This window comes from Sinocyclocheilus grahami, unplaced genomic scaffold, assembly GCF_001515645.1.
Source record: "Sinocyclocheilus grahami isolate Dianchi unplaced genomic scaffold, SAMN03320097.WGS_v1.1 scaffold1958.1, whole genome shotgun sequence".
NCBI lineage: Eukaryota > Metazoa > Chordata > Actinopteri > Cypriniformes > Cyprinidae > Sinocyclocheilus > Sinocyclocheilus grahami.
In genome coordinates, this window is record NW_015507137.1 from 59,189 (window position 1) to 86,591 (window position 27,403).

Here is a 27,403-nt window from a genome sequence, read left to right on the forward strand (position 1 = left end):
GACAATAAATCAGACTAACTGGATTAAACCTGGCTTAAACAGTTCTACTCTGCTATCATTGAGTCTGTCCTGTGTTCATCCATAACTGTCTGGTTTGGTTCAGCAACCAAATCAGACATCAAGAGACTACAACGGACAGTCAGGACTGCTGAGAGGATTATTGGTGCCCCTCTGCCCAGCCTCCAAGATCTTTACATCTCCAGAGTGAGGAAAAGGGCTAAAAAAATCAACAGGCCATCAAAAAGCCCTGTCACAGAACAGAAAAGGGGAAAATTTTATAAGTTTTACAAGCTTTTCACTAACATTTTTTTTTTCAGTATCTTATTGAAAACATATTTAATTTGAATAATTCAGTGCTTGCCAAACACAAGTTACTTCCTTTTTACTTTTAATGAAAAAAAACAGATGTCTTTATGGTACTGTTTGTCAACTCTGTTGCAGACTAATTAGCCACTGTGTAGAAATAACAATAAATCATAACAGGAAAAATCCTTCTTGTTTCATTAGACAAACAGTCCTTACATTCCAACACTTGAAACTGAGATAATATTTCACCTATGCATACCTTTAAAAAAAACTAAAACAAAACTATGTCTTCGCAGAACCATCCACTTGGAGCAAATATTTTTCATCTGAAAATGTATTATATACAATATCCAGTTAAAAAAAGAGAAATGTTGTTGAAATATTATAAGGGTGCAAAAATAAATCAATAATGTTTATTAGGATTTTAAACAAATGTATTGTTTTTTTGTGAAAATAGTTGATAAACAGAGTTGATCCTTTAAGTAACAGAATTGTAAAGTAACAGAATTGATAATTGTCCAATGGACTGTCAATTATGTTACTGCATTGTCAGCATTGTTACTCTACCTTGGTAACAGAGTTTGAGAGTAACAGAATTGACAATTTTCTTTATATTTTGCCAAAAACTAAAAGACTTTTAAATAACACAAAGTGTGATCAATGAAAAAATCTGTTTTCCTTTTGATATTGTGGTAACAGATTTGACACTTTATAACATAACTATTGGAGTAAGAACTTTTAGATTAAAATATTTTCTTAGAGCGAGCACATAGACTTTTCAGTGCTTCAGATCTTAACAGTGAGGGAAAGTGACATAATTTACTTTATCTTACATAGTTGTGGGCGATAATTCCACTAATTTAAAGGCAAAGTATGGTATGGTAACAGAGTTGATGCAAGATTTACGGACACACATTTTTATAAGAAAAATGTTATTTAAAAAAAAAATAATAATGTTGTATAATTAGGTAAATGACTCTTTTATATGGCTTTTATAAATAAAATGAATGAAATATTACAAAAAGAAAAGTACAATAAAATATTTTGATTACACGATACATGATGGAAAAAATGCACTGACTAATTCGGACAACAAGAAATCATGATTTTCAGCTATTTAAGACACTTTTTTTGCAAAAAAATATATTGTTATGGACTGTAACATCTTGTAATTCATAACAATGAGCAACACAGTATTAAAATATCACTCATGTTTAGTACACCTACCTGAACATTGAGGCTGTGAAAGAACTTTCTATTCACAAAATCTGCCTCATGTTCTCCAAGAACGAAGTGCTCATCTAACAATTTGTGTGGAGATATCCACAGGATTTGGTAGAAAAGGTGAAGCCATTGCAACAGACACTGGGATATGTGACGTCACCTATATGTTTCTTTGATCACAGCTGATTGGTCAAATTTCAGTCTGAGATCTCGAATCCAGAACATAACCTGCAGGTTAGCAGTGCAGCATAAGATACCATGGCGACAAACACAGATTAAAGCCGAGCTACCTTCATAGTACTTAAAACCCAGAGTTGCCTTGCCTTGCCTTACCAAATAAGCCAGGTTTATTTTGGTTAGTCTGACTTATTTTGAACCAAATCAACTGACAATAAATCAGACTAACTGGATTAAACCTGGCTTAAACAGTTCTACTCTGCTATCATTGAGTCTGTCCTGTGTTCATCCATAACTGTCTGGTTTGGTTCAGCAACCAAATCAGACATCAAGAGACTACAACGGACAGTCAGGACTGCTGAGAGGATTATTGGTGCCCCTCTGCCCAGCCTCCAAGATATTTACATCTCCAGAGTGAGGAAAAGGGCTAAAAAAATCACCTTGGACCCCTCACACCCAGCCCACTCTCTCTTCGAACTGTTGCCTTCTGGTTGGCGCTACAGAGCACTGACCACCAGAACAGCCAGGCACAAGAACAGTTTTTTCCCACAGGCTATATTCAGTCTTAACAATTAATCTTTCATAATTATACATCGTCCATCACAACTAACATAGTATATTTATATTAAACTGCACACTTTGTAAATAACTTCTATTTCTGTATATAGTACATTATTCAATTTTTCTTTTTTTTATTATATTAGTTTTATATTACATCCCTACTGTGTTATTCCTATGTATGTCTACACTATCATGTATGTCTGCACTATGTTTGTACTTTCTTCTACACTGGAAGCTCCTGTCGTCAAGTCAAATTCCTTGTGTGTGTAAACATACTTGGTAATAAAGCTCTTCTGATTCTGATTCTGATTATTTGGTAAAATTGTTTTATGAAACAGGCCCCAGGTTTCTTTGGTAAACCTTTTGGAGTTTCTTTCGGTCTCCTCCTCCCTTTTTAAAGTGTAAGCGACATTTGAATACCTCATTCATTCATTCACGCTGCAAAATTGCTTTTCTTACTTAGTATTTTTGTCTTATTTCAGGTACAAATATCTAAAAAAATAAATAAATCTAAAATGGCACTCAAGTCTATATGCCGCTGAGACCTAGTAGTAAGGATCCCAATGCTACAGTTCTCAAATGTCTGGAGGAAGTAAAGCTGTGGATGGCTGAGAATCTCGTTCAATTGAATGAAAACAAAACAGAAATGATTATTTTTGGTCATACAGTTTGTAGCCAGATGATAAAATATAACTTAGGCCCATGGAAGGGGTACATGCAGGATCAAGTAAAGAATTTGGCAGTCATTTTTGATTTGTCTCTTACATTTGATCGACAGATAAAGACGGTGGTTCATAATTGTTTCTTCTATTTAGGGACAATAGCCAAATTGAAACCAATTTTGTAAGTCAGTGACCTGGAAAAAGTCGTCCATGTCTATATTTTTTTCCCCGTTTAGATTATTGTAGTTATCTTTATGTAGGTACTTGCCAAACATATGTTGCTCACTTGCAGCTGGTAAAAAATGCTACTGCAAGGATGATAATGAATGCTAGGAAAGCTGATTATGTTTTTAAAGCACTCCACGGAATGGCGCCAGAATACTTAGCTGAGTTTATTAAGCCCTACAGGCGTAATATTAAGATTATCGAACAAGTTTCTCTTAATTCCCTGAGCACCCCCACCCCCCCCATCCCCCCATGGAAATAAGACTATATACCTTATGTCATTTTTTCTTATGTAGAAAATTCATCTTGATTTAAGAATCTTCAGATAGTTTGAATGGAAACAAGAAGACAAAAATTCTAAGTAAGAAAAGCATTCCTTTTGCAGTGCAGGTACATTCATTGCGCATATTTTCATCATGCAGACACCATCAAAGGATCCTGTAGACGAGGAGGCTGCATAAATTCATAGGGAGTTGTTGTTGTTGTTTTTTTGCCCATATTCACATGCATATTTATTTGAGTGGTACCACTTAAAGGGTCATCAGGTGCCCATTTTCCACAAGTTGATATAATTCTTTATGAAAAGTCTATAACATACTTTGGTTAAAATTTCTCAATAGTAGTGTAAAACAACACCCTTTTTACCTTGCCAAAAACAGCTCTGCAAACAGCAACCCATTTTAGTGCATGTTTCTTTAAATGCTAATGAACTCTGCTCGCACAATGTCGCTTACACCCTGTCTTCAAAAACAAACGTAATCCTGAAGATGATCAGACTTCAGTGGCTCAAATGTCGGGAGTAAATGATGACTGCTATGTTCATTATTGCATCTAACAACAAAACACCTCAAACTCTTAAGAGACTACTTGTCTACTCCTGCTCCGGCATCGAAACAATGGCGGACTGATGACAGCTCACTCAGGGCTGGTCTAAGGTAAAACAATAGTGTCAATCAACAATTGTGGGAGGGGCCTGGGTCTGTGTGACGTAACAGGCATCTGAGAATTGATATGAGAAAGGGGAAATGATTTAACGAGATAAAAAAATAAAACTCTGGGTGGCTCTTTATCATTATAGGGTGGCTGTGTACACACATTTCAGTTCAAACAACTTGTAAAAGTGCATGTCGCATCCGATGACCCCTTTAAACTGTAGATGTCTATAAAAGATTGGAAATGCAGAGCACATTAGTGCTTTAGAGCATTAGAGCACATACATTAGGCCACTGTATGCAGACCAATAAGGAAAGTGTGCCACGCTCTTTCTGAGAATTTTTTTCCTGGGCACAAATCTGTCAAAGAGGAGTTTCACTGGTCTGTAGATCAGTGGTGTAGATTGGTTTAAATGAGGCAAATCTGATAAATGGCATTCACTTGATAACATCTTGCTGTGACCTCTGGAAGTAACCCAATAATTAGAATTTCCTTCAGGATTTCTAGTGTAGTTGGATGCATCGATAATATGCATATTCCCACCTTCGCACCTTCTGAAAATAAATGGGATTACTGTATGGAATGGAAGGATGCCAGATGGAGGGGTAGTACGAGATATATGCTGTAACCACCACCACAGTTATTAAATAAATACACATTATTCACAATTTATGCAGATGTCTTTTTGTCGGGTGCTGTTGCCATGGTGAATCATAATTTCGGAGCTCAACTGATCATGACTTCTCATAGTCATGGTACACGCGCTAAACTCAGAGTCAACCTACTATGAGTGGATTGAACTAACACAATTCAGCTGTTCTAAAATGGAAAACTCAGAGTTTCCCATCTCAGGGTCAGTCAACTCAAGAGTTCAAGTTTCAGAGTTGGTTGAACCTCCTTATTGAAACGGGCCCCAGTTCTCCCTCAGTGTTTGTCAGTTCTCATTTATGTTGCTGTGTAATTATTCCTGTCTTCATTATCTTTGTTATTAAAGTCTATTTCCTAGTGTTTACCTTCATCTTCATGAGCTTTACTACATGTGCATTAACAAAAGAACCAACCAAGACAGTTCATATATTTAGCAGTGATTTTCTTTCTTTTGTTTAGTTTATTTTTTCCCCAATGGACTCGCCTGCTCTCCAACTCCTATGCCCCGAGCAGGAAGACCATTTCCTGGAGGATCACAGCAGAGACTTTTTGGATTTGAATCTGGTGAAAGCCAAATTGTTGTTCACTAGCACCCACTCCACGAAAGCAGCGAAATTCTTTGGGGAGGTAATACCCAATGTTCCTGAATCTCCTGAGTCTCCTACAATGGGTTCTGCCCAGCTCTCCTGTGTTTTCTACGTCTCCTAAATCTCCACTGGTTCTGCCCAGCTCACATTTTCCTGTGTTCCCTCCCAGCCTCCTTCTCCTTCCTCCTCTTCTAGAACCAGCCAATTACTTAGCCATGCCTCTGCTGTTTCCAGTTAGTCCCTCATCCTCAGTCCACTCCATCCTGTTGTGCGAATCCACCTCAGGCCTTTCGGTCACCAGCTCTGCATAGGCAAGAAAATTCTCTGTCTCTGCCTCTGGACTCTGGACTCCACCTCGGCCCTCAGACCCATTGGCTCTACCTTGCCTCCTTACTCTCTCATCTCCAATGTGACCCATCATCCCACTAGCTCCACTGGGCTCCTTTGTCCCTCAGGCTCCGCCTTGGTCAGAAGTGAAACTGACTCTGCTTTGGGATTCCACTCCTCCAGCTTTGCCTCATCCCTCTATCCCTCAGGCTCAATCTAGCTCTTCTTTCCCTCCAGCTCCACCGTTGTCCTCAGTTGTTCCGGCTCTACTTTGGTCTTCCAGGTCCCCTTCTCCGCCTCGTTCACATGAGTCATCAGCTCTGCCTTGGCCCTCCTTACCTCGGATGTCACCCAGACTCTCCTTCTGCTCTGCTCCACCTGCGTCTCCATCTTCAGCAGCTCCATCTCCGATTCCATTGATTGTCCCCAGGATGTCCTCTGCCAAGTCAACACCATGGCTCCCCCTCCACTGACTTTGCCCTTGGGCCTTGTTCTCGCCGGTCTCTGGACCAACATCTGGATCCTCCCACCCTCCACACCCAATTGGATTTATTCTTTGGAATATTTTGGTTTTGCCCATTTCCTACTTCAAGCCCTCTTCCATAGACCCCACCCTCCCTCCTCTGTTGGACTACTTATGGTGTGAGGACGCGCCTTCCAGGGAGGGGGTGAACTGTAACTTGTATATCTTGTGTTTCCATGCTTATAAGTCCTCAGTTCTCCCTCAGTGTTTGTCAGTTCTTGTTTATGTTGGTGTAATTATTCCTGTCTCCAGTATCTTTTTTTTAAAGTCTATTTTCAAGAGTTTATCTTCATCTTTGTGAGCTTTATTACACATACCATAATAGTTGGCCTTTTATGTTCTTCTTGGTCAAGAGTAGTATTCAGCAAGATGCATCAACATGCACATACTTGTCTAGTGTTCTTAAACTCTGCATTTAATAGTTTTTTCCCTCCTTTCATTGGGTCATCTTGAAAGCATTTGGCTGTACACTGCAGGTTTGTCTAGGTTGCTGAGGTACAACACATTTTAAGCAAAGGAATAAGATTGTCAGTTGTGTCTCTAGGAACTTTAATGTCTTGGAAATCTTCATGTAGCCTAAGACGTTCTAATGTAATATAACTATTTCTTCTCTATAGCATTTGTGAGAGATCTACTGACTTTGCCATATTTGCTATTTAACTTAAGCACATGCATGGGCTAAATGTAAAGTACTAAAGTCTCTGGGTGGTTGAATAATTTTGATTTGCAACTGTATGTATTTGAATAAGTGCTTTTAATGGTCATTGTGATCCAGACGGATGCACAGCATGCAGTATCACAAAATCAATAGCATATTGTATGACAGTGGTTGTACTGTAGGCCTACTTGGTTATTGCATCTGTTTGAACCAGTCAACCACTGAGCAAGTCCGACAGTGTTGCTAAGCTATGTTCGGATGTGCATTTTTGATTGTTATTCAAATATAAATATTTTAAATTTCACAGCTAAGTAATTTCTTCCTGCCATTAAAACAAAATATAGCATTTCTTATAAAAACTATTCTAAAAGCAGGGCACCAATTATATTTCTACTTTCTACTTTACATTTCTATATTTTGTAGCTTCTGGATAATGATTTCATGTAATTGTGTATGCACAGCATGTGGGCATTGCACACATTGCACCATTTATTGTTTATAAACCACAATATGTGCTATAATTCTGTGACAAGATTTATAAATCTCGCCTGTCTGGTCAATGCAAATGTATTTTGCTTCACATTTATGAATTAGGTAGATTATCGAATAAGAGACCAACTGGAGATTTATTGCCATTTACCCAAGAAATATTAAGCAAATGCCTAATCACACTTTGTTTAGAATATCACTCTGAAAATGCAGTTCCAAATTTGACCCCTAAATCCATACATCAGTGACATAATACTCTTTCACATAAAGCAAGGAAACAGACCAATTAATGCACGGTCATTCAATATTTATTTTTAACCTGCCCACAAAAGTTCCCAAATTCAAACTTCGTCATCGCTTTGTTGACGATGACAATTTTGTCATCTCCATATATCTCCACTGCCTGGTTCAACACCCTAAAATAATCTGTGATGAGAGGGGCGGGGCCGAGAGCCATGGGAACGGAGCGAGGCCGGTGGAGTAAATGCTAATGCGTGACACCTGCACCACTCACCGGTCTCGAGTCCCACAGAGGAGCTCCGGAAGGATAAAAGGAGGAGCTACACAGTGAAAGACGAGAGAGGACCAGGCCTGGATTTTATTTTGTGTTTTGTTGGGTTGCTGCCCCATCTCATGTGGCCAGTTACCTATGAGGTCACACTTCCCATGCTGAGTGGCTGGAGAGGATGGTGAGTTCATAATGAGGAAGTGGCTCAGGCTACCAAGATGCCTTAGCAACATAGGCCTGTATGGGAACGGAGCTCTCTCTCTCTGCCTCTATCAAGCCTTGTGAAATAGTACAAATGCGCCAAAGCTAGGCTGGAGATGACACTCAAGGACCCTTTTAAAAGAGGTGCTGTGTTGACCCTAGCGACCGGGAGGAAATGGGATCCAGCTTCGGTAGTAGCAGAAGTGAAGGTGGCCCTTAGAAGCAAATTCACTTGTTGGGCAAGTCCAACATAGAAGAGGGGGACTTGGGTCGGGGGCAACAACACCCACATGACAAAAGTCTACACCATATGAATTCTGGCACCATATGAAGTAGCCATATGTGCCAGACTGGTCTTTGAAGCCCAGCAAGGCTGCTGGATGAGGTGGGATGGCCTAGATCAGGGGTAGCGAATGTCGGTCCTGGAGAGCCGCAGCCCTGCAGAGTTTTGCTTCAACCCTAATCAAACACACCTGAACAAGCTAATCAAGGTCTGAAGGGTTACTAGGAAGCTACAGGCAGGTGAGATTTTATTAGGGTTGGAGCTGAACTCTGCAGGGCTGCGGCTCTCCAGGACTGGAGTTCGCCATCCCTGACCTAGATCAACATAAAATCACATGGAGTGATCTGTGAAACATTGAAACAAACATGTTAAATTTCATCAACAGGGCCACATAAACCAGAGACTAACCTTCCCACCAGAAATCACAGTGAACTTCTACCCAGACCTAGCCCTCTGGTCCAACTCCTGCTGTTGTGTCTTCATTGTGGAGCTCACAGTCCCTTGGGAGGAGGGTATCAATGAGACTTACAAATGAAAGTATAGCTGCACTATGCAGAGTTGGCAGCTGAAACAGAAAATCAGAACTGGAAGGTGATGGTGAGTCCAGTGGATGTGGAGGGGATTTGTAGCCAGTTCCACAATAAGGCTTCTGAAGGAAGTCAGTAACAGAGGCTAGGCCCAGCGGAAAACAATTAAGGAGCTTGCCACTGTCACCGAAAGAATCATTCACTGGCTGTGACTGAATCAAAAGGAGACAGTGTGGGACACCAAATGACCAGTTTAGCTACCATGTGACACACACCCAGGTCTCATCAGCCTGTGGTGGGTCTGTGTCAGCTGAGGGTGACTTGTGATAAAAAGTCGAAACACTCACTGAGGAAATGGTACACAACTGATGATGTCGTTCGGGTGTGAAGATCTGGTTTCAGCTTTTCCTCTTGTTCTTTGATGCTGTGTGAGTTGGAATGTTGTTGTTTTTGTCCGAGAAATGCAGCTAAAAGTCAACTCAACGGGCTGAATGATAAAATACTCATGAAGTGAACTCTCAGAGCAACTCTGGGGTTCCTGTGTTCATGTCCTCATTTATGTGCTTGAGTATGTGTAGTAAAAGAAATCAAACTTTGTTTTTTACTGTATAACATTTTGTGTTATACAGTAAATTACATTTTTATGAATCGGTTTTGTGATTCTGTCTGTGTTGTCTGCATCACGGAAATCATAAGGTCCAATATGGAGAATGAACCAACAGATTTCTTTTTCTTGGTCTCTTCTGATTGTGTGCATAATTTTAATTGCATTAATTTTTCTCTCTGGCTGAGTTTGGATTGTGTCCAAGCCTGGAAGCTTGCAGTGTAATCTCTTTTGGCCTGGATGATATTTGGTCCATTCTGAGGAATTTGGTGATGACCATGTTGACACACTTTCCTTGGGTTGTCAGGAAGTGTGTCCTTCATTACTGTATACAGAACTTTTAGTTCATCTTGTGGTTTCAAGATGAAGCTGGACTGGAAAGTGTTTTCTGCCTTAAAGACCATTGCCCTTTTCCCAGAAACTCCATTAGGAAATCTTGAGATGTAGTTACTGTTGTCATTGATAAGTTCTGTGCCGCAAAGCAGAAGAGCAATTTAGCAGTGTCAGCACCCACTCAGAAGGATCAGGGCCTGCACACTTGCTTAACAGCACATGCATTCCATTATAAGTGCATTGACATGAGGCAGATAGACAAGGCTCCTCGGCCCCGGCCAAATGAAGGTTGTTCCTGATTTGATGACCATAAATTGGAGGACATGCCCCCCATTGAGGTTTATGATAAACTGCTGAAGCATATTTGCCCGTTACACACATAGGACCCCATTTGGCTCAGGGACCCCATCTAGGGGCAATCTTTTGCCACAAGTGAATCATTACACATATATCATTGACAAAGCCAGGGCACGGTTTACAAGTTTTGGGCGTGGTTCACTCACATGGTGCATAAATTGCCTGGAGATGATAGCAGTCTTTCTGATTTTGTCATTTCTTTTCAGATCTTCGAGACTGTCATGTGGTAGTGAGGACAGACAACATGATGATGGTCTTGTAGGTGTAGCACCCCTGTCCAGAGATGTGGAAACTTTAGGTTTAGCCTCTGAATGGAGCACTTTGATTAGTTCGACTCTTTAGTCTGCTACTATGGAAACCATTTTGAGTGCTAGAGCTCCTTGCATTAGATGTCTGCTAGGGTTCTGTCACTTCGGTCTAGTTTATTCATGGTTTTGTGACAGAGCCCTGACACTCCCGTCATGTCGTTGTTTTCATGTGAGTGCACGGCTTCGAGAGTGCTCAAACCGTGCGCTCTCGTCTGTGTGTCCTCTTTCATGTTCCTGTTTAATGGTCGGATCCCGGCACTCATGTCTTGTTGAGCTCCATGTTCTGTCTTGCTGTGGAGCGTGCGGTCTCGAGATTGCTCGGGCCGTACGCTCTGTCCACGTGTGTTGTGTTCTGTTTAGCACATGGTTTGTGATCGGCCGCGTGCTTTCATGTTATGTTTTGTCTCGTGCTGTGTAGCACACAGCTTGTGTTTTCACGGGCTGTGTGCTTTCATGTCATGTTTTGTGTGAACACACGGCTTATGAGTTCTCATCAGCTGCGTGTTCGGGTCTTGTCTTGCACATGGCTGGTGATTTGTTTTGCTGGCCATGTGCTTGTGTTTTTATTTTGTGTGACCACATGGCTTTTTTGTTTGTTTCCGTGTGCCATGTGCTCTAATGTCTATTGTCTAACCCCACCCCTCTTGTTACCTGATTATCAGTTATTTGGCCCCACATTGGCCTCACCTGTCCTTCCTCATTTCCTGCCTGGTTTGGTTCCCTATTTATTCTCCCTCTGTTATCTGTGCTGGTTCGTTTTGTGTTCCCTGTTACTCCTAGTCGGTCAAGTCAAGTGTCTTGTTAGTTTTTTTTTTTTTTATCTTGTTTTGTTTGCTAGTTTTCTTGTTGTTCTAATTTTTGCCCTATCATGGGTCTCTTGTTTTCCAGCCCTGTTGGCTGTTGTTTGGGCTTGTTTTTGCCCAGGTTTTGTGTTGATATTTAATTTTGATATTAAAGACTTTTCGAAATCTCCCTGGCTGTTCTGCGTATGGGTTATGTCTGCAAAAACCTGACAATCTCTATATAGTTTCACGCATTGGCTGTTCAAATCTTGAGTGTAGAGTGTAGTAAAAATCCAGTTCACTGCCCTGTGTGTTCAGTGCTGACATTCCTACAAACATGTACAGTAACGATTTTGGCTTACAACCACTAATGTAGTGATCTGGCTCACAAGACTCCTTCATAATATTGTGGCAGCCAAGTAGTCATTGGCAAACAAATACAATCATGGAAGATTGTTCAATTTATATAAATTAGAGGGTGCTTGTCATCTGACAAGGGCTTGAGAGAAACCAGTAGTTAATGTATTATAAACACAAGTAATAAAAGGGGATTTATTAAAAAGATATGCCAGAGTTGCTAACAACTACTTAATGAATACCATTAAGGAAGTAAAATGCATAAGATTGATAAATGCAAGGAATAGAGTTGGATGTTACTATATCAGTTACATGTTATATTATGGAAAAAATAAATGGTTTCTGTGGATTAATAAAGTGGAGAACCTGAATTAAACAAATAAACAATGATTATTTGTTATTGGCATCAGCTATACTAAATCTAATGCAAATAAGATAATCATATACTGACAATGCACACTAATGCCAAGGTCTCTGGAAAGAGGTTTGGTGAGGATATAATTACATTCTGCTAGGTGACATGATAAGTCAGAGCGGTAATTGTCTTCCACTGGTTTATGTAGAGGCTATTGCTGCACAGCTAATGTTTGTTAATTGCCTTTCTTTAGGTTATGTGGTGAGATGGCTAAGCATGTGTCCTTGGCATTTAAAGATTTACAGGCTTTGTCTATGAGCTCTTGCTGTATGGATTTTGCTTTTAAAGTCCCCCTGTAGTGAAAATCAAGTTTTTTTTGTTGTTTATTTGTCTATGTGGTGTTTTTAATATGCTTTTAGACAAACCATGTGCCAATCTATTAATCAACACCATTGTTGCGTATTTTCTCCTTAAAACTGTAGTTTCCCAAAGGCTGACCCAGAAATATGGTTTGAAACAGCCCTTGGTTTGCTACGTCACAAACCAATAACCAATCACATCAAGGGATCGATTCCTATCACTAGCATGCAAAATATACCAATACCAGCACAAAACCAAAAATAAATCCGAGCAAAAAACCCATGAAGCTGTGGTTCAAAATGAATTTAGAACCGCTATCTTGCATTATATCCCGTGGCAACAGTGTAAAAGTAGCCTGGAGTCAGACGCACCTCTCCCGCAGCTGCGTCTGCACTTTACATGCGTATGATTGCGGGCGCGAATTAACAATCACAAACGGCTGCATTCGAGTCTTCAAGGCATTTTAGGACACTTTCAAGTACTTTTGATGTAACTTTAACGAATGTTACAGTATTCACTGTAGTTGTCCGCTAGTAAAAACATAGTTTTATCAGTCATTATCCGTGTATGCCATTGTTTTGCGGTTACTACAGTTCAGTGGCTCAGGAGGCGCTGGCTGGTGTGTGACTGAGTGGAGGCGAGACAAATTTGCATATTCATAGATCCGCGTATAGTAAATGAGGCAAGGGTGTAGAGTTACATTCAAGCTATTTTAAGGCATGAGAAAATTATTTTCAGAAGAAAAAACATTTAAATGTCATTTTGATGATCAAAGATAAGTTTTAAGGGATAAAATATTTGACTACAGGGGGACTTTAAACGTTTGCGGCCAAGTCTTGGTTATCTTCCCAAAGTTGCTTTAACTCTGCTTTCCTTTCAAGTTGTTGTGCTGCAGTCTTTCCTTCACCCTTTGTGTCGTGGAAGAGCGAGTGATTGCACAAGCTTTGCTCTGTTAGGGTGTTGAATGAAGATTTACAATGACCAATTGTTCATTTGTTTTGGTGGTTGTAACAAAGGGTTTGTGGCTACCAAGCCAAGAATGTTGTATTTTGTGAGAGATACAATTTTAAAGGCCTATGAGATGTGTGAGGTACTTTTGTGTGCACTCTACAAGAGGTTTTGGCTAAAAGAGTGTCTTTGGAAGGTATTTGGGTGACAGCAGGTTAGGCCTCTAAATTATGAACTTTAGCAGGTTTTGTAGTTTTGATATTGACTTGTTTACTCACAGGGTAATAAATTGCTGATCACTTCGTAGTATGGCGTTGTGTTATAGTGTTTGCATAGCATCAGACTGACACAGTGTTGAGTAAACCAACTCAAGGAACCAAAGTTACACACATAAACAATGCTTTCAATTATATTAGGAATTTTATGTATGTCATATTAAGTTGCATATATCAGCTATCCTGCTTTCTACATATTGGTACTTGCCAAAAATACAAAAACAAAACATATGCATTGAGAAATAGCTGTAGCATTTAACTCTACTCACCTTGTAATGTCTTCCATTAACTGGGAGGGGTCCGGTGGATAAAACTTGACAGCAAAATTAAATTGCCAAGAAGATGCTGTAAAAACATACAAAGTGAGAGCAAAAAAACCACAACATGCTTGCAGAGTGGTAGACTGATCAACTGAATTTTTTTTCTCATGGTTGGACAGCATTTAAGTGGTTTTTGCCTGTAGCAAATAAAACCAAAGGTCAGAGCAAGTGAATGTCAGATCAGTACTGAACAAGACAGGGCTGTAAACATAGGCTAATTGTTTGAGTGAATCTGATTTGTGTGATTTTTCTAAATCAAATTTAGAAAGGTCTTAATGTTTGTTATCTTAATTGTTTTGCAGTATTGAAAGTAACTTTAGACTTATGTAAAATCAGTTGGGTTAAATGTATTCTACATATTGGAATAATTAGGCATAATTATTTTAAATTAATGATGTAGACATTTATGTTTTATTGCAAAATGTCTAGGTTACTGTGTTACTAAGTAGGAACGAAGTGCTATATAATGACACAATGGGAACGTATCAGTGGTCACAAGGTCAGGGCTCTGAATAATCACAGCAATTTTTTGGCTGATGGTGCTTATACTTTAGCAGAGACGTAAAGTTAAAAAAGGAGATGCATCATAGAGCCCTTCTAAGAGTGTGTTTAGTGCAATAACCTTACCTACGCTGCAACACAGAGTATAGGCAGCTACGCAGCTTCTCATTCCCACTCAGGAAACTAGGCTTACATTGAGTAGGAACTCAATACTGCATAATCACTCAATGGGAAAGATATAGCCTCACACATTCAAACCATTTGTAGAAGCTTATTCGTAATACAGGTTATAAAATCTGAAGTATGGGGAGAGGACAATATCCACCATACAAATGCCCTGTAAATAGGTACCTCTAGCAAGGGCCCATGTAGATGCCAAAATTCAAGCAGAATGCGTCCGAATATCCAGAGATAAAGGCAATCCAGGCGCCTCATAGACCCCAGCAAAATCACATCCAACAACTAATGCGAAAGTCTCAAGTTTCTTGGCAAAAATGTACCTGTCTGGTCAACATTAGCATAACCTGCCAGAGCTCAGGACAACCCATCTAATAATAAAGGGTCTCATTTTGGGGCCAAACTCCCAGCCTATTAAAGTTCTGACTAGATGTGACAACATGTCCTTCTGATGCAAAATCTCCCACGGTACACTGTCCTGAGAGATATCAAAGTTCAGACTGCCAATACAGAGCCATCTCTGCAACCATCATTGCCATGCTGTGCTCACTGAGAATGCAATGTGCTTCATGGCCTAAGCGCCAAATTCAATGCCCTACAGAACTCATGAATGGCCTCAGAACCCAATCCAGCACCATGACCTCCAGGGTGTGCAGAGCCAATGCTGTGTGACCTGAAGCCACAGTGTGGCAGGCGTAGGTGAAGTCTGTTGCCGCCTTGTTTAGTAATTTTAGCTAAATAGGACCAGGATCTTGAAACCTTATGGTGGAGATCTGGAGAAAAGGGAAACAGCCTTGCAAGGTGTGGTTGCGCTCTGGTTCAGCAGAAAAAAAAATGAATCCAAAAGATTTTCTGGCAATTTGAGATAAACTGGGTATGTAATCATATGTTCCTGTGGCTCAATGGTAGAGCATTGTGTTAGCAGCGCAAAAGGTTGTGGGTTCGACTCCCAGGGAACACACATACTGGTAAAAAAACGTATAGCCTGAATGCACTGTAAGTCACTTTGGATAAAAGCGTCTGCTAAATGCATAAATTAAATTAATCACATTCAGGAAATCTGAGAAAGTTGCAGAAGGAGTAGGGACCCTTCCACTGGGAGGTCCTAGTCACAGCTTTCATTGAGTTGTTCAGACTCCAACACCACAGTAGACATGGCATTTGTTTCTACATCCTCCACCTGAGACAGAAAAGCTGGTCAGAAGATGGAGAAAGCGGTAGCTTCAGGTCCCCCATGTGCTCGCTGATGGGCCATGTGGTGCTAGTAGCTGGGTGGCTAGAGCACACCTGTGATGTAATCAACACATACTCAGTAACTCATACTATGGGCTTCCAGATTCCTCTAAAGTGCCCTCTGCATGATCGACCCCCAAATAGGAGACACATGCTGTATGTCTTTGCTGACGATAAAGTGCATGGATAAGAGAGACATATTCTAAACATAATTTTGCACTCAAGTTGGGAAATTAAATATGCTTACATGTGAGTTGGTAGACAAAACAAGCTTAAACTATCATGCACTGATTAAAAAAATCTGAAATGATGGTGCCAAACATTCACTTTTAAGGGCACTGTGATGCAGCACCTTATGAGCAGTGCTTTAGCACCATCAGCCAATTAATTTAGCATGATTTTATAGGGCTTCAGAGCTTGTGACCACTGTGTTCTCATTGCTTCATTACGTAGCTTTGGGTTCCTACAAAAGGAAATAAAATTAACGAATGCAATTCAATGAATTTCTCTTCCTGTCATTTAAATTCAAGTCCAATATAATTTAAATTAAACTCATAAATTAACACAGAGCCAAGTCATATGGAGCCCCACACATGACATGCAGAAAAAAATTTTTTTTATTGTGTGCACAATATAATAAATTGTTCCCTCGTTTTAATTTCTGCCTCTTCATAATGTGCACCTGCGCTGTGCTGAGTGGCAGCATGTCCAAGTAGCTCTTATCCACTGTGTGCATTTTTGTTTGTGTTTGTGTGCTTTTTCTTTTCTTATGAGTGATGCAGCAGCCAAGACTGGTGTATATGAGGGATCTTTAGGCGCTGAGAAGTTCAAGATGCGGGGCTAAACATTTCATACGGCAGAAGATGGCTTTACCATGGCTGCAGAGCTGGGGCTAAGCTAAAGTAAAAATAGAGAGACAAGAAGTGGAGATACAAGCCATTTCTGCCATCGATACTCATACCTGACTGGTTTTATACAGTATATTGATTGTCTCACAAGGGAAAATAAGATATTAAATCTGTTGCATACAAATGTCAAGGAGTCTTATAGTGCTATAGCCCAACCTCCTTGTGTAAAGAAATTGCCTGCCACAAATTGTACTTTGAGGAAGTGGACATGGGAGGCCAGTGAGTCACTTAAGGACTATTTTGAATGCACTGAATGGAATGTACTGTTGGAGTCAAAGGAAAACAGTAGGGACACTGATTATATACATTTTTGTTGGGACACTGCCAGCAAGGACTGTACGCTGTTTTCCTAACAATAAACCTTGGATCACTAACAACATTAAGGTGCTGCTCAATCAGAAAAAGCAGGCATTTAGAGAAGAAGACAGAGAGAAGAAGTGTGTTCAACATGAGCTGAAGAAGAGCAGCTATAAATCTTCCCACTATTCAATCACCCTCCTTTTAGGAACCACTGTGGATCCTCTACTTCTTGTACTGTTGGCGCAACTACCTATAAACCTGGGTCCCACTCCCTGACCTTTACAGTAGAAGAGGTGAGGTCAGAGCTTGGAAGGATGTGCCCAGGGAAAGCGGTGGGTCCAGATGGTGTGTGTCTGAGATTGCTTAAGGAATGTGCAGCCCAACTAGCCAAACCTCTTCAGAGGATTTTCAATATCAACTAATTTGTGCACACAAAATAATAATTCGTTCCCTTGTTTAACTAAATCTTGCACAACATCATAATTTGTTCCCTCATTTTATTAAATCATGCGCAAGACATTACTAAATCATGGGCATGTTTTAGTTGAATCAAATCTAGCGAGCAAATTATTATATTGTGTGCATGTTTTACTTAAAACGAGGGAATGAGTTAGTAAGTTGTGCGCATGATTTAGTAAAGCGGGGGAGCAAATTAAGTCGTGCACACAATTAACTTTTTTCCCCTGTATGTCATATGCTTTGTACGGGGCTTTGTATATTCTGAATCTTATTTTTTTTTGAAGATTTATTTTAGGCATTTTGCCTTTATTACAACAAGATTGTGTAGAGTAGACAGGAAGTGAACTGGGGGAGAGAGCGGGGGGCAGGATTGGGAAAGGTCCTTGAGTCTGGATTCAAAATTGGGATGCCCACTAGGCAATCGGCCCCTACAGAATTTTGTGGTTAAACATTTTATAAGACAGACCAGTTTACATGACATATCCATTCATATGAGTGATACTCACTTCTCATCTGTTTCTTGATCTCTTTGGACAGGTCCAACCAGTTCTGCAAAACACAACAGAAACAACTAAATCTTAGAGCAAAATGAAGTCCATACTGCCTTATTGTTTAAGAATGTGTTTAAGAATAATTTGGTCTGTTCAAGAATGGTTGGTCTCTGTTTCTCTATATGTCTGAATTGAGAGACAAAATTTGTTGAAGGAGATTAATGCAAATCTCAACATCTGTCTTTCCCACTGTCACTTTAAGTGTAAATGAGATGCTTTGTATTTAGGACATCATGTAAGACCAGAAGAGATCAATGCACATATGTACATCTGCATGATCTTCAGCATAAGTTTGACTGGAACCATAGAAACATATACTAAAAAAAGTGAAAAATCACATCCATACAAGTCTGTATTTTAAACAGAGATCTCACAGAGATCTTAATTATTAACCATTATTCCGAGTCCATCAAGGAGGAATTGTGATCAGGGGCCCGTTTCAGAAAGGAGGTTAAGTGAAAACTCTGAGTATGTAAACCCTGAAATTAAGGAAACTCTGGTTCCCATTCAGTCAGTCACGTTCTACGTTACGTCAGTGACTGACGAATTGGGATCTCGCCCGAGAGCCCAATCACCTTCGAGTGTAAACTAAACAAGCCAATGACAGTTGGCGTGCGTGTTTCGCCACGCGCACCCCGCCCCGCAGCGTGGGTATAAAAGGAGAGCGCGTGCAAACGCACATCAGCTTTTCGCTTCGGAGCCGAGCCTTCTCAGGACGAATCTCCGCGAGTGTTTGGAAGAAACAGCTGGCGTTGGTGTTACGGCGCGTCAGCGGGGGTTGCCATTCAGTGCTGCTCATCTTCGGCGTGCTGCAGCTGCCATTCTGCGGTCTCGCCGCGACCTCCCCTGGGCGCTTCAGCGCTCTCTCTAAAAGAGTGTTTCCTTTTTTTCCTAAAAGAGCAAATGTCTAAAAGAGCTCCACGAGCGACGGGCGTCTTTTTAAAGATGGCTTCCCGCTCGTGCGTTTCTGGATGTGGTCGTTTCCTGCCTCCATCTGATGGTCATGATCGCTGCCTCTCGTGCTTGGGCTTACAGCATGCTGAAGCAGCGCTCATGGATGAGTCATGTTCTCAGTGCGGGAACATGACCATCGCGACGTTGCGGTCTAGATACCTCCTCATTAAACGGGGGGGTATCCCCCTTGCCATGCCCCGCTCTAGCTCCTCTGGTTCTCGGAGGGCTACTTCGGTTCATGGTCAGGGAGACCTGAGGGTTACGGTGAGAGCTTCCCCGTCGAGTACGTCTCCGCGGGCCTCTCATTCCTCGAGCATGTCGCACCACCTGGTGCTTCCGGACGAGCGTGCTGGGTCCTCGGACAGGGCGGGGTCTAGCATCTTGTGCGGGGCACAGGCAGAGGACAGGATGTCGATCGCTGCATCGGAGGGCGAGCCCCGAGACAGTCCAGCTGATTTGGAGACGCTTTGGGGACGCTCAGGTAGACCTGTTTGCCTCCCCGGACACGTCCCATTGCCAGTGGTTTTACTCCCTGGCCGAGGGACCCCTCGGCACGGACGCACTGGCGTGCAGCTGGCCTCGGGGCCTACGCAAATATGCGTTTCCCCCAGTGAGCCTTCTCGCGCAGACACTGTGCAAGGTCAGGGAGGACGAGGAGCAGGTCCTCTTGGTGGCGCCATACTGGCCCAGTCGGACTTGGTTCCCCGAACTGATGCTCCTCGCGACAGCCCCTCCTTGGCGAATTCCTCTGAGGAGGGATCTCCTTTCTCAGAGAGGGGGCACCCTCTGGCACCCGCGTCCAGACTTGTGGAATCTCCACTTATGGTCCCTGGACGGGACGCGGAGGTTCTAGGTGGGCTACCTCCAGCGGTAGTAAACACCATCGCTTCAGCTAGAGCCCCGTCTACCAGACACGCTTACAGGCTGAAGTGGAACCTGTTCGTCGGTTGGTGCTCTTCCCGCCTGGAAGACCCCCGTAGATGCCCGATCGCAGTCGTGCTTTCTTTCCTGCAGGATGGCTTGGAGCGAAGGCTGTCTCCCTCCACCCTGAAAGTGTATGTTGCCGCCATTGCCGCACATCACGATGCAGTAGACGGTAAGTCTCTAGGGAAGCACGACCTGATCATCAGGTTTCTCAGAGGGGCAAGGAGGCTGAATCCTCCGCGCCCTCACCTGTTACCCTCTTGGGATCTCCCCTCGGTCCTCATGGCCCTGAAGGAGGAGCCCTTCGAGCCTCTGCAGTCAGTAGAGCTTAAGGTTTTGTCATTAAAGACAGCGCTCCTCACCGCTTTGGCCTCGGTCAAGAGGGTAGGGGACCTGCAGGCATTCTCGGTTGACGATTCGTGCCTAGAATTCGGGACGGGTAACTCTCACGTTGTCCTGAGACCCCGGCCCGGATATGTGCCCAAAGTTCCCACCACGCCTTTCAGGGATCAGGTGGTGAACTTGCAAGCGCTGCCCCGGGAGGAGGCAGACCCAGCCATCGCTCTGCTCTGTCCCGTTCGCGCTCTGCGCATTTACGTGGACCGTACGCGGAGCTTCAGGACCTCAGACCAGCTCTTTGTCTGCTTTGGAGGTCAGCAGAAGGGAAAGGCTGTCTCCAAACAAAGACTTGCCCACTGGTTAGTGGAGGCTATAGTCTTGGCATACCAGGCCCAACGTTTACCATGCCCCCTCGGAGTGAGAGCTCACTCTACGAGAGGAGTGGCATCTTCTTGGGCATTGGCGCGGGGCGCCTCGATAGCAGACATCTGTAGAGCTGCCGGCTGGGCGACGCCTAACACGTTTGCGAGATTCTATAATCTCCGTGTAGAGCCCGTGTCCTCTCGTGTACTCGCCTCAGGTAGGCAGTAACACCGGACCTGCTCGGTGTCGATCACGCTTGCTGTGCCATTCCCCTCTACGGACCGGATACGTGCGCTCTTGTGCTCCTCATTCAGTTCCCCATGGCGAACCCTGGTGGAGTTCCTCCCGCACCCTCGGCGGTCAGGCGTGGCGGAGTGCCAGACGCCAGGCTCAGCACTCGTGTGCATGCCCAAGGTCAGCCCTTGTGCTGGGCTAGGTGCCCGTGTGTAGTGATTCCCCCTTCGGGTGATCCCACATGTGTATTCTTCCACGGTACGGCTCCCCTCTCGGTGAGCTCGTGTCTTTCCCTGGCAGTCGTTCACTGCCATCTCTGCAGTGTAGTGATCTCACCCCAGGTGGGTTGAGTCTACCGCAGAGACTTCCATATGTAGTACTGCCCTGGGCCAGTCCATATGTGTAATTCCACATGATACCTCCTATGTGCGGGATGTGGCTTCCGTAGCGTCCCAACTGGGTACGCTTTCCCAGTGTTATCCAATGCACCACTGTATGGAACAGCAGTGGCGGACACCTCTGCCTAGCCGCTGTCCTATCTTCCGCCCCAGCTGGTGTGGGGGGACTTGCCGGCTTCCGCAGGGCACTGGAGGGGGTCAGCAATAGTGGCGTTTTCCATACGGATCCCAATTCGTCAGTCACTGGCGTAACTTAGAACGTGACTGACTGAATGGGAACATCTAGGTTACTTGTGTAACCCTCGTTCCCTGAAGGAGGGAACGGAGACGTTACGTTCCGTCGCCACAGTTACTGTACCACCGCTGTACGGCCGGGGCACGTAGTCTCGGCTCCTTCAGCGAAAAACTGATGTGCGTTTGCACGCGCTCTCCTTTTATACCCGCGCTGCGGGGCGGGGTGCGCGTAGAGAAACACGCACGCCAACTGTCATTGGCTTTTTTAGTTTACACTCGAAGGTGATTGGGCTCTCGGGCGAGATCTCAATTCGTCAGTCACTGACGTAACGTCTCCGTTCCCTCCTTCAGGGAACGAGGGTTACACAAGTAACCTAGACGATTTTCCGTTTCAAAATGGGAGATTTGTCAAACCTGGGAAAGCAGGGTAAGTCAAGCCCGTTTCTGAAAGCGAGGTAACCAATACTCAGAGTCAGTTACCATGGTAACTTACTCTGTGAACCTAACCTGGTCGGGAGCAGGTTTTCTTCGGTAAACCCAGAGTTTCTTTTCGTCTCCTCCCCCTTTTTAAAGTGTAAGCAACAGTGTTGGGGGTAACGCATTACAAGTAACGCGAGTTACGTAATCAGATTACTTTTTTCAAGTAACTAGTAAAGTAACGCATTACTTTTTAATTTACAAGAGAATATCTGAGTTACTTTTTCAAATAAGTAACGCAAGTTACTTTTTTTCAATTTAGTGATTGACAGCTCTCCTGTCCCCATGTTGAGAGAAATCAGAAGATGTTACTGTAGTTCTAAAATAAATATGAATATGCATTAATTCATCTCACTCACAAAAAAACAAAATTCAGTATTCCTCAAAATGAATAAAAATAATGCAACTCAGAATATGACACAAACCTGCAATAATTAAATGTTAAACAACACAAATATCCTTTATGTATTTAATCCCATTCTATTAACCAATGTCTTTGCTTCTGTCCTTCGATGATCCAGTTCAATCATACTAATAAGCACAAATTACTCTAGACAACATTTGTGTGTTTTTTTTATTGCTGAAGTGTGTTGAAATGACTTCTGCATTCTACTGTACGGATGTAAATGTACTTTCCCTTCAGCCTGAGTCGCTTCACTTCATTCATTTCACTTTTGGTGTGAAAAGGCTTTTATATTTGCCAAAAATATAACTTTTTTATTTTAAAAACAAACAAGCATGCCCTATCCAGATTTAATAAGTAGCGCAAAAGTAACGTAACGCATTACTTTCCATAAAAAGTAACTAAGTAACGTAATTAGTTACTTTTTTATGGAGTAACGCAATATTGTAATGCGTTACTTTTAAAAGTAACTTTCCCCAACACTGGTAAGCAATGTTTAAATGCCTTATTCATTCATTCACGCTGCAAAATTGCTTTTCTTACTGAGTATTTTTGTCTTATTTCAAGTACAAATATCTAAAAATTCTTAAGTTAAGATGCATTTTCTATAGATGAAAAATGGTCTAAGATATTTAGTCTTCTTTCCTGGGGGATTTTCCTTTTAAGTGCATTTTACGTGAAACGTAAAATTGTCTGCCATAGGGTAAGAAAAATAATTAAAAATATTTTTAATTTCTTACCCCACTGGCAGATAATTTGCAAAATAAGAAAAATGCACTTAAATTAGTTTTTTTCCCTTCATGGAAACAAGACTAAATAGCTTGTTATAATTTTTTTTTTTTACACCTGTCAGTCCTGTGTCTCGTGTTCTCCTCCCCCACGTGCTCCATGACCCAGTTTTCCCTCATGTTTAATTATGTTTATTGATCCCAGGTGTTTCTCGTCTTCCCCTCGTCAAGTCCGAAACTTAGTCCAGTTCTAAGTTTCGTCGTCTGGTATTGAATGTCGTCTCTCCCCGCTACGTGTGTGTTCCTTGTACCATGGATGTCCATTAAAGTCTGTTTGTTTTAAGTTTTCTCCTTGTCTCCTCATTCCTCGCTCCTCACAGAAAACCGGACCATTAACCGTAAGCGTTTTTGCCCTTCTGCCCTTCTCCTCGTTTTTGTTTTAGTGTTGAATGTTTTTTGTTTTCCTTTTCCCCCCCGCGATTATGGAGATCGTGGCTCGATTCATTGCCCTAGCCCGTAGTGATCTCCCCTTCGTCGAGTATGCCTGGAAGTTCTGTGGGTGTCTGCGGATGTGCTGAGTTCTCTTTAGATGACGCCACCATCAACTCTCTGTTCTGGCACGGGGCCAATTACCATCACCCCATGGACCTTTCAGACACCACGGAACTAAGCTGGAGGGAAGGGATCCTCCGGTGTCTGGAGAGCGTCCGGCCCTGAACCAGAACCAGCCCGCCGGCCTCGGCATTACCAGGCCTGCCGGCCGCACCTCAGTCTAGCCTGCCGGCGGTTCCATTGTCAAGCCCGCCGGTCGGTTCACTCTCAAGCCCTCAGCTAACAGCAGCACAATCCTTAACCCCAGATCAAGGAAGGAATTTAAGGAGGAAGCGACTGTAGGCTCGAGCCCATGAGTCCGCTCCAGTGTCGGCTCCAGCCCCAGAGCTCGCTCCAGTGTCGGCTCCAGCCCCAGAGCCCACTCCAGTGTGGGATCCAACCCCTGAATTCAGCCCAAAGAGGGCTCCAGTTCCTGAGTTCAGCCCATGGAGGGCTACTGTTCCTGAGTTTAGCCCAGAGAGGGCACCAGTCCCCGAGTCTAGCCCGGAGAGAGCTCCAGTCCCCGAGTTTAGCCCAGAGAGGGCTCCAGTCCCCGAGTCTAGCCCTGAGAGAGTTCCAGTCCCTGAGTTTATCCCAGAGAGCGCTCCAGTCCCCGAGTTTAGCCCAGAGAGGGCTCCAGTCCCCGAGTCTAGCCCTGAGAGAGTTCCAGTCCCTGAGTTTATCCCAGAGAGCGCTCCAGTCCCCGAGTTTAGCCCAGAGAGGGCTCCAGTCGCCGAGTCTAGCACAGAAAGGGCTCCAGTTCTCACGTTCAGCCCAAGGAGGGCTCCAGTTCCCACGTCCAGCCCTAGGAGGGCTCCAGTCCCCAAATCAAGCCCAGGGAGGGCCACAGTACCCGAATCAGGCCCACGGAGGGCCTTAGGGGTTGATATTTTCCCCAAGTATTTTTTGGGGGGGGGGTTATAGGGTTCCAGCCGTAGAGGCTGGGGCAGAGGCCTTGGAGGCTGATCCGCCATGGCCTCCTAAATTCCCTGCTCCGCCATGGCCTCCCGACTCCCCTGCACTGCCATGGCCTCCTGAACTGTCTGCTCCTCCATGGCTCCCCGAGCTCCCTGTTCTGCCGTGGTTCTCCCCCTTTTTGCGAGCCTTTCCCTCAGAGGTAGTAGTTAATTTTATATATTAGAAATGTAACAGGTTGGATTAGAGAATATTTAATTATGTGAAAAGAGTGTTAGACTATGTGGAAAAAGACTGAAAATGAAATAGACATTGAATGATATTTAATGCCAAATGTTTGTAAAGTCATTCAGCCTACATCCATGAACCTTTCATGCTTAAAGCTTTACCTTGATTGAATTGTGTTTTTATGCTTCATTTTATAGCTGCTGCCATGTTCTTGTTTCTTTTTTCTGTCTTTTTCCTTTGTTTTGCCATGGGATACATTTCAAATGAATATTAGTTCAATAATTTACAGTTTTCACCATTGATATTATAACAGTTATTAAAGGATTAGTTCACTTCCAGAATGAAAATTCTGTCATCATTTACTCACCCTCCACTTGTTCCATACCTGTATGAGTTTCTTTCTTCTGTTGAACACAAACAAAGATATTTTAAAAAATGTTGGTATCCGAACAATTGATGAGCAAAATTGACTTCCATAGTATTTTGTTTTCCTACTATGGAAGTCAACGGTGCTCATCAACTGCCCTAGCGCCCCCCCACAAAAAAAATTCCTTGGCGGAAATTTTGGGTTCTGAGGCCCTCTCTGGGCTTAACTTGGGAACAGGAGCCCTCTCTGGAATAGACGTAGGAACCACAGCCCTCTCTGGGCTGGACGTGGGAACAGGAGCCCACTCTGGACTTAACTTTGGAACAGGAGCCCTCTCTGGGCTTAATTTGGGAACAGGAGCACTCTCTGTGCTGGGGGTAGGAGTAGGAGCCCTCTCTGGGATTAACTTGGGAACAGGAGCCCTCTCTGGAATGGACGTGGGAACCACAGCCCTCTCTGGGCTGGACGTGGGAACAGGAGCCCACTCTGGGCTTAACTTGGGAACAGGAGCCCTCTCTGGGCTTAACTTGGGAACAGGAGCACCCTCTGTGCTGGGGGTAGAAGTAGGAGCCCTCTCTGGGCTTAACTTGGGAACAGGAGCCCACTCTGGGCTGGACGTGGGAACTGGAGCCCACACTGGAGCAAGCTCAGAGGCTGGAGCTTTCACTAGAGCGGACTCAGGGGCTGGAGCCGACACTGGAGCTGACTCAGGGGCTCGAGGTAAAAGTCTTTTCCTCCTCAGATTCCTCCTTTGGTTTGAGTTGAGGGAGACAGCTGCTGTCAGCTGAGGGCTAGGGAGTGAATCGGCCGGCAGGCTTGAAAGTGGAGCGGCCAACGGACTTGATGATGGAGCGGCTGGCAGGCTTGAGAGTGCAGTGGCTGGCGGGATTGACAACGGAGCGGTTCTGGATCGGGGACGAATGCTCTCCAGGCACCGGAGGATCCCTTCCCTCCAGCACAGTCCCGTGGTGTCTGGGAGGTCAATGGGGCGATGGTATTTGGCCCCGATCCAGAACAAAGAATTCAGTGTGGCATCGTCCAATGCCGTTAAGATGGCGAGCCCCCAGAATTTCCTGGCATACTCCACAAAAGGAAGGTCCTTACGGGTTAAGGCAGCGAATCTTGCGGCGGTTTCCATACCCACAGGGAACTGGGAAAAGAAAAACTTTCAAAAACGGAAACCAGAACGGGGAGAAGGGGCACCGCTTACTGTATGTGGGTTTGTCTGGTGTTCTTTCACAACCATTTAGAGCACGGAATGAGGAGACGAGGAGACGCAGGTATAAACCCAAACAAACAGACTTTAATAAATAAAAAGGCAGGGACCATTGGGATCGCAGGAGACATTGAATGATGTAAGTAACCAAGGAACAGAACACTCTTTAAATACATGACTAAACGAGGGACTCAATGAGAAACACCTGAAATCAATAAACATAATCAACAAGGGAGAAACTGGGTCACGGAGCACATTGGGAGTGTAAGGGAAACAAGTCAATTTAGCTCAAAAGGAATAATTTAAGATTTTAAAGGGAATTTGGACAGAATCACTGTTTTACGGCTGATCACTGAGACGGCCAGCGATTCATTGAACGGGCCATATAACATCAATTCTGCAATGGATATTTATATCCAAAATATAGTGAAAGCACTATTAATTAGCACAGTAACAAGATCGGCAGTTTAAGACATTAACTTGTAAGCACAAAACACAAGATACTTCTCTTTTCAAGATAAATAAGGATTTATTGGATAAATATAAGACATAAACTAATCTAACACATAAACACACGCATTCACACAAGTTGCAGAAAGACAGAAAGTGAGGAAATAATTAGTTTAAGAGAATGAAAATGTGTAATCCCAAGTTACAGCAATATGTGCAATTGCATAGATCTGAACAACCATCAATCACTTAATTAACCCTCGCATTGTGTTCCTCAAGGAGGTTAAAATTTATATTAAATGCACCAGTTCAGCTAGAATCTGGAGGTACTTGCGTTGCGTTGCCTGTACGGGGGTTCCCTTTGTTGTCATCCTTGCAGAATGAGGTTTCCCGCGGTTGCTGATTGGCTGGACGTTCCGTCTTGGGAAGCCAGTGGTTGGGCGTTGGCTGACGATGCGGAGTTGTGGTTGAAGTTGAAGTTTTAGACGGCACTCTTTCGGAGACACGGGGTTAGGCAAAACTTAACTCGGAACACGAAACTCTCAACGGAAAATAAAATAAACTAAAGTAAAGAAATAGAAGTAAAGTTTGACGAGACTAGGTGGCGTTTCTCCT

General features: G+C 43.3%; 1 protein-coding gene across 1 annotated transcript in view; it reads right to left on the reverse strand.

The window, feature by feature from the left end:
• Window positions 1-27,403, reverse strand: part of LOC107573487 (band 4.1-like protein 1) — a 116,922-nt gene that overhangs the window by 44,986 nt on the left and 44,533 nt on the right. The window contains exons 4-5 of the mRNA XM_016259919.1: window positions 17,923-17,965; window positions 13,788-13,863 (exon numbers count right to left, since the gene is read on the reverse strand). Of these exons, the coding sequence (XP_016115405.1) occupies window positions 13,788-13,863; window positions 17,923-17,965 (119 nt within the window). The remainder of the gene's footprint in view (window positions 1-13,787; window positions 13,864-17,922; window positions 17,966-27,403) is intronic.